Source organism: Bemisia tabaci, chromosome 10, assembly GCF_918797505.1.
Source record: "Bemisia tabaci chromosome 10, PGI_BMITA_v3".
In the NCBI taxonomy this organism is placed as follows: domain Eukaryota; kingdom Metazoa; phylum Arthropoda; class Insecta; order Hemiptera; family Aleyrodidae; genus Bemisia; species Bemisia tabaci.
Window position 1 is genome coordinate 182,912 of NC_092802.1, and position 12,112 is coordinate 195,023.

The 12,112-nt window shown below is 34.7% G+C and overlaps 1 protein-coding gene across 6 annotated transcripts in view; it reads left to right on the plus strand.

Annotated features, from left to right (window-relative positions):
- Positions 1 to 12,112, plus strand: part of LOC109038298 (cytosolic carboxypeptidase 1) — a gene marked incomplete at its 3' end in the record, with an annotated part of 338,352 nt that overhangs the window by 74,946 nt on the left and 251,294 nt on the right. For 5 of the 6 annotated variants that reach the window (XM_072305431.1, XM_072305430.1, XM_019053320.2 and 2 more), the window contains 7 exon segments: positions 591 to 722; positions 2,661 to 2,804; positions 4,799 to 4,996; positions 6,292 to 6,569; positions 8,418 to 8,483; positions 9,441 to 9,625; positions 10,666 to 10,791. In XM_072305431.1, the coding sequence (XP_072161532.1) occupies positions 591 to 722; positions 2,661 to 2,804; positions 4,799 to 4,996; positions 6,292 to 6,569; positions 8,418 to 8,483; positions 9,441 to 9,625; positions 10,666 to 10,791 (1,129 nt within the window). 6 annotated transcript variants of the gene reach the window in all.

The following is a 12,112-nucleotide window of genomic DNA, read 5'->3' on the forward strand; positions in this document are numbered from 1 at the left end:
TATGAATCACAGGTAGTTAATCTGCAATATTTAGAGAGAGTGACAGTGGCCGGTGAATACCTCAAAACTTATGCCTGAGTAGCACAGCGCAATGAAAGTATATTGCAATATTTTTACATCATTTGATGACAAATGCCAATTTTAAATGATCAATAAAATGAGTTAGAAAAAAGTAGGCAATTTGCAATGGCACAATAGCACTTCTACCATGTAATTGTGAGCAATCGCAGTCTGCGCTACTTAGGATTGCACCAAAAATACACGATTTAAAAGAAATCCTCTGCTGTCATATTTTAATTTGAGTACCCATTAATTTCGGCCGAAAATTAATTTACAATGCACCAAACTAACTTGTGTGCTGATGCAATTACCTATTAATTGTGCAGTCTGATCACGCATATTTAAAGAGTGTCCCATTTTACAGGAGGAATGAAAGCAAATATATCATTATTCTACCAAAAGAAACAATATCATATAATGTAGTGAATCAGAATATGAGAGTCCCTAGCTCATTACAAATACTGTGATTACTGGATACTGGATTACTAATAAATACAGGAATAATACTGTGATACTTCTTTGTTGAACAGATGCTACCTCAAATATTCTGGTAAAAGATGGTATTGTGCAGAGTCTAGAAAAAATTCTTCTGACGATTGGCTACTCTCCTAGTCTCAAACTTCGGATAATCATGAATATCTACTGTTGCCTCAGCCGTAGCAGTAAGTGTTTGAATTTGTTTTGCTGAGCAGTTTCATGCTTTTGACTTACAGAATGAGATTGCAGAAAACATATACGTTCCAGGTATATAGCCGAGGAAACAAGAAATTGCGCACTTTCAATTACTTAACAAGGAAAATTAGTAAAAAGTCCTGTATTATAAATGGAGCTTATAAATGCTCTGAAAGTTTTGCGGCACCATGCATTCTCTCCTTTGTAGGTATGAAATAAAGTGCTAGTAACATCAAGTTGAAAAGTTTTAAGTAAAAAATCTCCAAGTAAGGGAAACAAAATGCTCTTAAAAATGAGAGAAAATATGAGTCGCCAATAATTTCCTTCTCTCTACATGAAGTCATTTCTCACAAAAATCTTTATTGCAAGTCTGGCTTTGATTAAGAGATTGAATAAATGAAAGTCTCACACTTTTTTCATTTTTTTTTGTGAGTTTTTAGTCAGGCAGTAGTATATTAATTTTTAAGTTAAGTTGAAGGGCCAAATTTGAAGACAATCCTCTATCTTTCTCTAACTCCTATCTCATGTTGTCGGAGAAAACTTTTCAGAACCAGAATTTTGTTATTATTACGTATTTTTAAGAGTTCTCCATCCATCATCCGAAATTTGTTGCCATGCGGTGATGAAAATATTACAACATAGTTGAGTCTTTGAAATTTGGCCCTGAAAAAAGTAGTCCTACGCAGTAGCATTTAGCTTTCGGTGATGGGTTCTCTTGCATTTTTGAATCCTGCTTTACCGGCTGAATTTCTGCTGATTGGCTACTGTAAGTCCTCCGTCGTGTGATTTTATGTGAAATGTTTTCAGCTTTTCTCACCAGACATTTCTTACATCACATGGGTGCAGTCAAAGACGGGAAACATGATTTAGCCTTTGCATTGAAAATATCCACTCATAATGAACATAATTCAACAGTTGCTAAGCTACAATGAAACCAAAAAAACAACTCCTAGAAAAACATGGACCCTAGGTATTTTGTTTCAAAAACAACTAGCAATAATGGGTCACTAAACCATGAACGAATTTTGACTTGCGAATATAGTTTTCTGAAGGAAAATGACGTGTAGAACACGATGCGCACATTAAAAAACGCGAACAAGTAACTCAATAACCGAGAAATGCGCAGTTCAAATCGCTCAACTTATACGCAAATTTAAAATGCCCCGGTTTCGCGCTGCGCCGAATGATGTCATCTGGCACCAATCAGAAGCGGGCACGGGTTTCCACGACTTCCGTCAAATGTCTATCTACTCTTCGTATATGAAAACAATACTAAAGTCGAATTTATATCTTTTGAATTCAAAACTTGAATCTCATTCATATGTTAGCTGTAATAAACGAGCAACAATTCCACATTGAAACACGTTTTATTTTAACAAGCATCAGAGGAAAATGAGAGAAGATTGCGCTATGGCTACCGCAGTGCGTCAACTCCGTCAGTTTCCCGCCATTCGGGTGCGTTTGAAATGTCTTGCAGTTTTCAGATTTTTCAAAAGCGGGTTTCTCCGCGATTTTCGCTCCATAAAAATGCGGAATAATCACTACGTTATCTACTCACATTGTCCTTTCAGAATATTCAATAAAATAAACAAGGTTTAGTGACCCATTATGAAAATGCAGGAATAAAAATTTGAAAGATATGAAATTGTGAGAAATGAAGACATTTTCAACAGTATGGGCTTTTTGTAAAAAAAAACACTATCTACCGCCAACAAGAAACAAAAAGGAAGATGAAAAGAAAAAAACTTTACCAGAACCGAGGGAATCAATAAATTATCATTTAAACTACATTACAGTTCAATATAAAGTACCAATCAATCAAAAAGTGGTATACCCTGACAATAAATATATACACCGTTTAGAAAGGTTGGATATGTTTTGAAAGTAAATCCTAGAACGTTATTAATCAGGGCCATGTTTTGGTATAGATCTTTTCTGTGCAATAATGGTCAAGTTGGGCCATGTGCCGCTGCTTTTGGAGATGTTTAGAAGATGGGACAGGTTCGATGGGAAAATGAGACTGCGCACAACATCATTTACTCTCCTCACACTTCAGCATATTTGCCTTACAAGTAAAATCTGTCCTCGTCATATTTGTGCAGCCTTCGCATGCGGTTTCATATTTGCAATATTAGTTTGATTGATTCGTTTGTTTTTTGTGTAGAATACAGAATCTGTTTTTCCTTCAGCTTTTTTTTGATATCTCTTAAGCCAATAACCAGAGAGATATACCTTTTATGCAATGTAATAAAAAATACAGTTCTCTGGTCGCCAACATAAGAAGTCTAAAAACTGAGCGGAAAGCTGGTTCTGTAACTTTGTGTATCATCTGCAAAGTAGTAGTCATGGGTTTTGTTCACACTTTGTATGATTTTTTCCTAACATCTGTGCTACTAATTAATTAAAGCTTTACCTACTTACAAAATCTTGTAATACATTTTGTCCCGAAATGAAGCATTTGAGACGAAAAGCAGTACTTATTTTTGAAGGTTTTGTGGTATTAAAACGAGTTCAGACTCGAACAGAGTTTTTGATGATGGATTATCATCATCAAAAACAGTCCGAATTAGTGATAATTATATCACCAAGAATACGGTTTCATCCAAAATAATTCAATAAATCATCAATAATCAATAATCATCAATAAATTCCAGGGGAAAAATGGCAATATTACACCTGGAATCAAAGCACTGAATGTTTTCTTTCTTTTCTTAATATTTTTTCTTAGTGAAGAATGAGACATACCTCTACTTCATTTATTCTGATTGTGAAATAAGGCTTTAAATGAATGAACTAGAATAAAGTTGGTTATTCCGAGTCCTCAGAGTTTCTGTAGTGCTATAGATTTTCTTTTAAATCTTTCCTAGTGTTATATTTGATCCTATAGCAAGATTTTCTTCTCTTGAATGCACAATTTCTCCATTCATAAATGGGTCATTCCAGGGTGATGGGTGGGACACTAGTACGTACACATTGAGTCATTGAGTAACGTTCGTTATGGTAGTTTTGCATATAAATTTTCGTTGACTCTTCACAACTTGAATGTCATACTACTCAGTATTAATGCTGCTACACGTTATGGATCAGTTTTTTGCATCAATCTTTACATCACTATAATTATTGCTTTTTAAAGACGTAGCGTGTAGCAGCGCTATGTAGTATCAGATCTGGTCCCTAGATCACTCAGAATTACAGTAATATCAATCAATCAATCAATAAAAAATTAGCTATTCTTTTGAATGCAACTAGAATCGCCCATCTCGCAGCATTTGTTGTCAAGTTAAAACTCTAGTCCCATTACTTTTGGGAACTCTTTGCATTTATGTTACTGCATTTTTCTGTTCACAAGTAACGATGTTAAAATGCAAAATGGCTTGTGTGTAATCACAATGGCAATAAATTTCTCCCTTTTTTACTATCATCAATGGACTGCTAGACGAGGCCCAAAATTGAGTGTAACAATGTGGTATACTCACCCACCAAAATTTCTTGCAGAACATAGTGAAAACATAAAAAATTTCTTAATTCAATCTGTAATAAGTGAGAAACCAGCGTCTCTTGTGTGTCTATAAATTTAAACACGTCTGGTCGATAAACCAAAATTTCAGTATTCTTTACGATGCAATATTGTCTTGCTTTACTGAATTATTCTTGGCAGCTTCACAAATACCTACAGCATTTTAAATCAAGAAGGAAAGTTTTGTAAAATTCATCTTTTTCACTTGTGAAATGATAAAGTTCTTTTTCATGCCCAACTTGGCTCTCTTTGATGTCGGTTTTACTCTGATCGGAGAGTTTGAATTTACTGTTTCTAATGTTGACAATAATGACACTGATTTCTTATTCATCAATCGATTTTAAAATCTTTTAATAATATATCTTAACATATTCTGTTCAAACTTTTGATGATGAGACACATCTTGAAGTGTTTTAGTTTCCCTTCTGTTTAGTGGTCCATTGGAGCTGTTTGCATATTTGCTAATACAATGCCCTCTTTAGGTGTACTCTAGGAATTTTTCAAAATTGTCTCCTCTGAGTATTCTAATGTCAGATTCTTTCTCAACAGAAACTGGTCGTAATGCAATTCGTGCAAACAATGGTTTTGCTGTCTTGTACAAGTTTTGTGTTCTGTGTCCTGAAGACAAGCTTTATGATTCTCTATTATCTCGTGTTTGTGCTGTGATCAATATGTGCCTGGAGCGACGTGATCTTCCTGTGCCTTCGTTGTATGGTCCATATCGCTTCAATCTGCGGAATGTTAGTTGTAAGTCTTTCCAATTTTTTTTTTTTTTTTTCTATTTAATCCCTGGAGTACATCCAAAAGTTTTTACAATATCAGGAGCCCCACAAAAAGTCTTGAAGAAACTGGTAATCGTTGCTCATCTTTGAGCATAATGTGTCTTCCTTAAAATTGGGAAATTGTTTTTGCAAATTTTAAGGTGTAAATAATGCAAAATATTTATCCCCGACAGAATAAATTCAAAATACTTTAACACTTTTAAACACTGTAACTAGTACGAATTCAAACAACAAATGCTGCAACTTTGCATACAAAAATGATGCACAAATCACAAAAGGAATGGTGTCCCAACGAAGTATGGCAACAGTGGCACACTTTAGACGTCAATGTGAGTAAGTTTTCAGTTATTCGAGAGCCTGTAAATAGCACATTGCAGAAATCAAGACCTTCAAAACAAACTAATCATAAGTGCCTGTCCCAATGGAGTGACATGGTAGTCTCCATGTTAACAGAGTGTTTACTGTCAGTAAAAACCGGAAAATATCAGGAAATTTGATGTCATCAGATAAATCGGCCATGATCAAAAGATTTCCAGTGTCTCAAGCATTTTCATATGCATGCAGTTCAGCACATGCAAAAGTAAAACATTTGACTGAATTCATCAATTATATTTGATAATGAAATCAAACGATTTTGAATTTATTTGTGCACAAATCAGGAATCTTCATTTAAAATATCAGGAAATTTTCAGGAAAATCCAAAATAAATTTTTAGGAAACACTCTGGTTAATACTCTGAACCATTATACTTACTTGATTTTTGTCACGAATAATTCTGGACGAGAAAAAATTCAAAGAGGAATATTTTTTAATACTTCTTTCCTTGGGTATTTTTAACTTCCAATAGCTATAAAAATGTTACTTTCAACTGGACCGCGTTAAGCAGAAAGGAACCAAGTCACATCAGCTATTGCCAAATTTAATTGGCTAATTTAATTTTTTACATGAAAACAGTTGTGCGGATTTTCGTGCAAATTTCAGTGAATTTTCTCCATCGTACGAAGCAAATTTCTCAACATTTTCAAACGAATCTGCACAAACGTTTTCTCGTAATAAATTAAATTTCCCAGTTAAAATTGGCAATAGCTGATGTGGCTTGGTTCCTTTCTGATAAACGCGGTCCAACTATTACCTGTTTCATAATAATTATTTTCAACTCTCATCACAGTAAGGGTTATAAGCTCAATCTTTCAACCTAAAAATTGTATCTTAAATGTTGAGAGACACCGATAAAAATAATTAACAAATAATTTTTTCCAGCCTCATTCCAGAAATCAGACTTTGGAAGCATGAGTGAAGAGAGTGACTCCTCTGATGAGGATGATGAGGATGAAGAGTTGGAGGTGGAGAACGAACTTCTTGATGGTGGATCGCTCAAGAAAACTCGTCGTAAATCATCAGGCTTGCATCAAGTTCCCTTGCTCTATAGCTTTCGGGAGTTCGATCAACTTCAAATTTATAAGAAGTTTTTTGAGGAGTTCTATGCTTCTCCCACTGATGGCAGTATTCCCACCGACAACAGTGCAATTAGTAGACAGGTGAAAATAAAACTTTTCTTACGTTTTAAACTACTCATGAATCACAATTAAAAGGAGGAGTATCAACAAGGGCTGATTATGGGCCCACCCTAAAATTCCTCAACTCTTCGATTTTTTGTTCACTGAAGGTCTATATTGCCGCGCTAAGGAAGAACGCCGTACATGAACCTTCAGGCGGTGCCAAATTTCCTATTATAAAACGCGAATTTCCTGGAAAATTTATGGATATATCCTCCAAATTTTTCAGTTAATTTAGTTCACAATTTTACCTAAAAATTCTGATAATCTAAAGGAAAAATATTCATAGCTTTCCTCAAAAATGAATATTTTATCAAAGGAAATTTGGCAACTCTCGAATGTTCATACAGCGTTCTTCCTTAACACGGCAGTGTAATGCATAATGATTTGGTAATTTTTGAGTCTAATACTGGCCTTACCATGGGTCTGGAAGCCAATTTCTGTGGAAAACGCAGGTTTTGCAAGTTTGCGGTTGACTCTCGAAAAATTCGCGTTTTTCGCCAAAATTGGCCGTCAGATCCATGTTTAGTTAAAAAGACCTGAAAAGAAACCGGAAATGACCTCATCATGATGCATTTCAATTACAACAGACCCTCTACAAGCAAAAAGTAAATTGTAGAGTTGAGGAAATTCATCTAGGGTGGGGTGGACTCAGACGTCTCTTATCAATACCCCTCCTTTTGTTTATCAGAGCATATCAATGGCCAAAGTTCAAAACCTCGTGTCTCCGTTGCAGTGTTTTGAGATCACATTTTCTATTTTATTTCTTCAAGGAGAAACAAACCAACTTTATTGCCTAAAATTTACACAAAATAATCCGCTCTCAGAGAAGAAAGATCAAGAAAGTTTCAATAAAGTAAGTACATTGACTAGTTTGCCGAAGAAAAAATAAATTATGGCCAGATGTCTACAATGACACCACAAATGGTGTGGTTTCCTACTTTAGCCATTGACATAGATCGCATACTGAGATGAAAGTCAGTGCTGAATTGCAAAAAACAAGGCTAAAAAAGGTAGAAAGAACGTGAAAAATTTTAGCTGATTACACAGCCATTATCAGTCGGACAAAAAATGAAACAAATATAGATTTTGGTTTATTCCTATATTATTGAAATTTTTTATATTTTTCTTTTAATTGATAATGACTGCCAACATGCCATGGCTGACATGGATTGGCCAAAACTTTTTTGGTTTTTTCATCTGTTTTAGTCTTGCTTTCCGCATTGTGGCAATGTTTTTCATCTCATTGCACATTTTAAAAGGCTGCTTATATTTTCCTTTGCTCTCATTAAATACTATCTTTCCTATTGTTTTGATACCCTAATCTATACAATGCCTCAAGTTCAGTGAGTGGTTGTTTGGTAGGTGAGGAAGACTCACTACGAATTTCGTCAAGCTTGTGAACAAGTGATCAATGCTTCAGTCTTTCAGGTTGATGCATTTTTGCAAATGTATATCCTTCTAGATGCTAAGTAATTAAGATGAATGGGCTGCGTTTATTTATTTTTTTAAGATTTGAGAAAATTGGTGCAGATAATCCTACAAATTTGCCTATATCGTCAAAAGGAACACACAGTACAATAGCCAGTTATGTTTGTATTTGACTGGCCTTTTCAATAATTTAGAGGCGTTTTAAAGCCTCGGCAGTTCTCTGAGCACCACACATGAACTGATTCATACTTTTGTCAACAACAATGTCCCCATACAAAATTGACGTGTGAGCATCATCGGAAAACAGGTGATACCTCTCGTTGCATCCCATCAACTTTCGGTCTGTGGTTTTCTCATTCTTCGCTCTTTACTAAATTGTTTCTCTTTTTTCTTTTCCAGAATTCGGGCATTTCCATTGGTCCACCAAGTAACAAAATTAAAAGTGCTGTGAACATTCCATTTTGTGTTAGTACATAATTAAATAATAATTAGAATACATTTTGCAATAAATTAGGAACTACAAGTTCTGGCTCATCCGTAGAGCCACATAAATGCAGAGGGAAACAAATGTCACGTATGTTGTTTCTTAATCAAGCTAGAGATTGTAGTTCCTAATTGCAAAATGTAGTCCACTTGTTAGTAAGTAATTCAAATAATACAGAAGTAGCTCATTAAGTTTTGAAAATTAAAGTTTCTGATCTTTGCAATCTATTGATTAGTATTTATCATTTATTAGAGTGTCGAGATAAAATAAAAGTCTGAGAGAAAATGTGTGATTGGATGAGCTTTTTCTGTGTATAATGAGACATCAGTTTTTGAATTTGAATCGGCAGAATCACCAACTTTCTGTATAAATTAATTGTCTTGGCAGTATTTGTGATGTCTATATAAATCTAAGAACTCTATAACAACTTAAAAACTAATCAAGAACTTAAAAGATTGATCAAATATATGTATCAGTATATATTTTCAATTAACCAATTCAAATAAAACAGAAGTAGCTTGTCAAGTTTGGGGTATCATATTTTCTAATGTTTATAATCTATTAATTATTAGTATTTTGCATTTATTAAAATGTCAAGTTAAAATATAATGTTGATTGTCGGAAGAAGTTTTTCTCTCTATAATGAGACATTAATCATAGACTGAATATAAGCTCATGTTGGCCATACCCGCAACACTCTGTATAAATTGTTCGTGTTTGCATTATTCAAGACGTCTATACATTGCTGAAATTTTATAACAACTTAAAAACCAACTAAAAGCCTAGATGATTGATCAAATATTGGTATATATTTATTATTATGAGCTTGAAGATTACTCCTTAACATCATCAACAATCATCAAGCAAAATGAAAAACTGAAGATATTGTGCTGAAGATGCCTCGCTAATTTTGGACTCATCCCCTGCTTTTGTTACAGGATAAAATTTTTACCTCAATCCAAGGAATCAATTGTAAAAGGAGTTTTTCTAGTGCATACTGTACAATAGCAAATCGTGTTAACAGTGTCAATACATTCGTAAAAGTTGCTTATCCAGACATGATCGGAGGAAAAGGTGCAGGACTGTTGGAACCCTTGCATTCAAAAGATCGCAATGTTTGCAGGTTTGTTCTTCAACATTTTTAAATCGGCTAATGTTATTAGGTTTTAAAGCGTCCTTTCCGCACAATCCCTACTGTAGTTTGGTAGGAAACTGGAAACAAGTCATTAAAAATGAAGAGCATGTTCCTTGTCAGGGGAGAAGAGTTGAAGACAAAATCAAAAATATCTTTGAGGCTTACCAAAAATTACAAGTATGAGGAGTCATCCATAAAGTTTGAAATTTTAGACACTCTCCCCTGTCTTATACCCAAAAAATCAACATTTCCACTATTGCTATCGAATTTTTTTTTTAAAAAAAAACATTGAATAAAATACAGCGATTTGCACCAATTTTTAAAAGATTAATTGATTTTACGCTGTATCTAATTCCCCCCTCTCCCTAGTCATGCTACACCAGACTCTTTAGAGGTGTCGTCAGCTAATATAAGGGTTGTTTACTTTCGGTTTGCAAGTGCCAACGAAGAATTAGGGCCTCTGCACAAAGCGGCGTTCACCACTATCCACCTTAAAAACATCCGTCTCATGATCGTATCCTAAAAAAACTACTTATCAGTTATGACTCCTGACTGTTATGTGGTTGTGATTTCTGTGTGGCTAAAAATTAAAGTGTTACAAGGTTTGAAAGTATTAAAAAACTTATCTAAGCTTGTGTTCTTGCTTCTGCGAGAGTCGAATGTTTTCATGTGGATAGTCGTGACGCGGAAACGCCTGCAAACCGAAAGTAAACAATCGTCAACTTAGCTGACGACACCTCTAGCTTCCCACCTCAGTTAGGGAACACTAGGAAATGTTAGAGAAAATGACGAAAGTGAAAGGGAAATTTTTTCATTAATTTCATTTCCAAATCCTGTGGCAAACCTGTTCCCAGTTTGTGGCATTATTTTTGAGCGGTTCTCTAGGACAAGCTTAAGAAAAGAAAGGGCAGCATCCAAAGGAAGATGCTTGTATCGTTTTTTTGTTTTGTGTGAATCCACATTTTTCCCCTTACATGTGAGAACCGTTTTTTATCAATTTATCATACAATTGCCTCTCCTCTTTTTAGGACAAAACTACAGTCCAGTGTTGAAAGAGGTTTAAATGCCGACCGATACCTGCACAATATTGTCTACGACTTGGACGAATTGGCGGCGGCAGAGGTTCACATCCGCACGCAAGATCCTGCTGAAATGTAAATTAACTTGTTTATTCCTGATTCTGTAAGTTAGTCTTTGGTCGAGTCTTCTATGCATCAGAGCATGACTCCCAGGCCCGTTCATGTATGCGTTTCTATGTTGTACCTCTGTCGATCATTGAATGTTATTCGTCCACCCAAACTCCACAACACAGCCCTTTGCATCAAAACTCAATCGACCGCGCTGCCCACTGAAATCATTATTGACGTTGTACAGAAATGTTATTAAAGAGTGTAGCCGTAGACATCCTATGGTTTTTGACTTGTATGTTATTACCGATAAAAACTCAGTTTTTTGCTGAGGAACGAATTAAACAGTCGTCGAAATGAATTGATCTCCAAAGCAGCAAAATAATTTATTAAGTTTAAATGGCAACAAATCTTTCCAAGCCCAAAATATCAGTCTTCATGCAAGTACCTTCAATATGTTGTCATCACCTAAACATAGGAACCTAACTCCATTTCAAGGTTTTAAAATTAACTCAAATGATTTTATTTTTCACAAGAATATAAATGGGTGATTTCTGCGCAAAATTTCATTGATTTTGGCGTGTTTCTAGAAGAAAGATCTTTAACATTTTCAGTCAAAAATGGAAGAAAGTCTGACAAAAGTAAGAGAGGAAATTTTTCAGTGTGGACATGAAGACATTTTCTTTTTCTCGAGAAACGACGATAAATGCATGATTAGCAAGGCAATGGATACCTGTTTTTGCTAAGAAAATTTGAAAGCTCTCTATATTTTTGACAGATATTCTGTTATACCTGTTTTAATCCTGGGGGAAAAAATGTTCTAATGTTATTAATGTCATTTTTTGCATCTTTCAATTCTTCTCATCCAGAATATTCCATCCTCCTGTTACCACTCTAATCGTCGTATGTTTTATTAAATGTTGTATTTCCCTTTTGAATATTTTTATCACCCACGGTCCGATGTGTTTTCTCTACTTTCATATAATCATTTCCTGTCCTTAGAATCACTGAATTTAAAATAATTTTAATGAGAGAATTCTAATTCATTTTTAAAAAATCTTCAGGAGGGAAGCTCCCAAAAAAGCTCCTGGTTAGAAAAGGAGGATAGTATCGTATGTATTTCAGATTGATTGGATGCTACCAGAAATTCTACGAAAGGAGACTGCTCAAAATTGCCAAACTTTGGAATCAAATTGCTCTCATTTTGTTAATTTTATTTTGTTCTTCTAAGTTTTCGAAAAGAACTCAAGGGATTAAACTACACTCAAAGCTTAATGTTCATACATCTCTTCTTTATCGGAAAAATGGGTCGTTTGGTCCGAATGAGTTTTTTTTAAATCTGACCAAT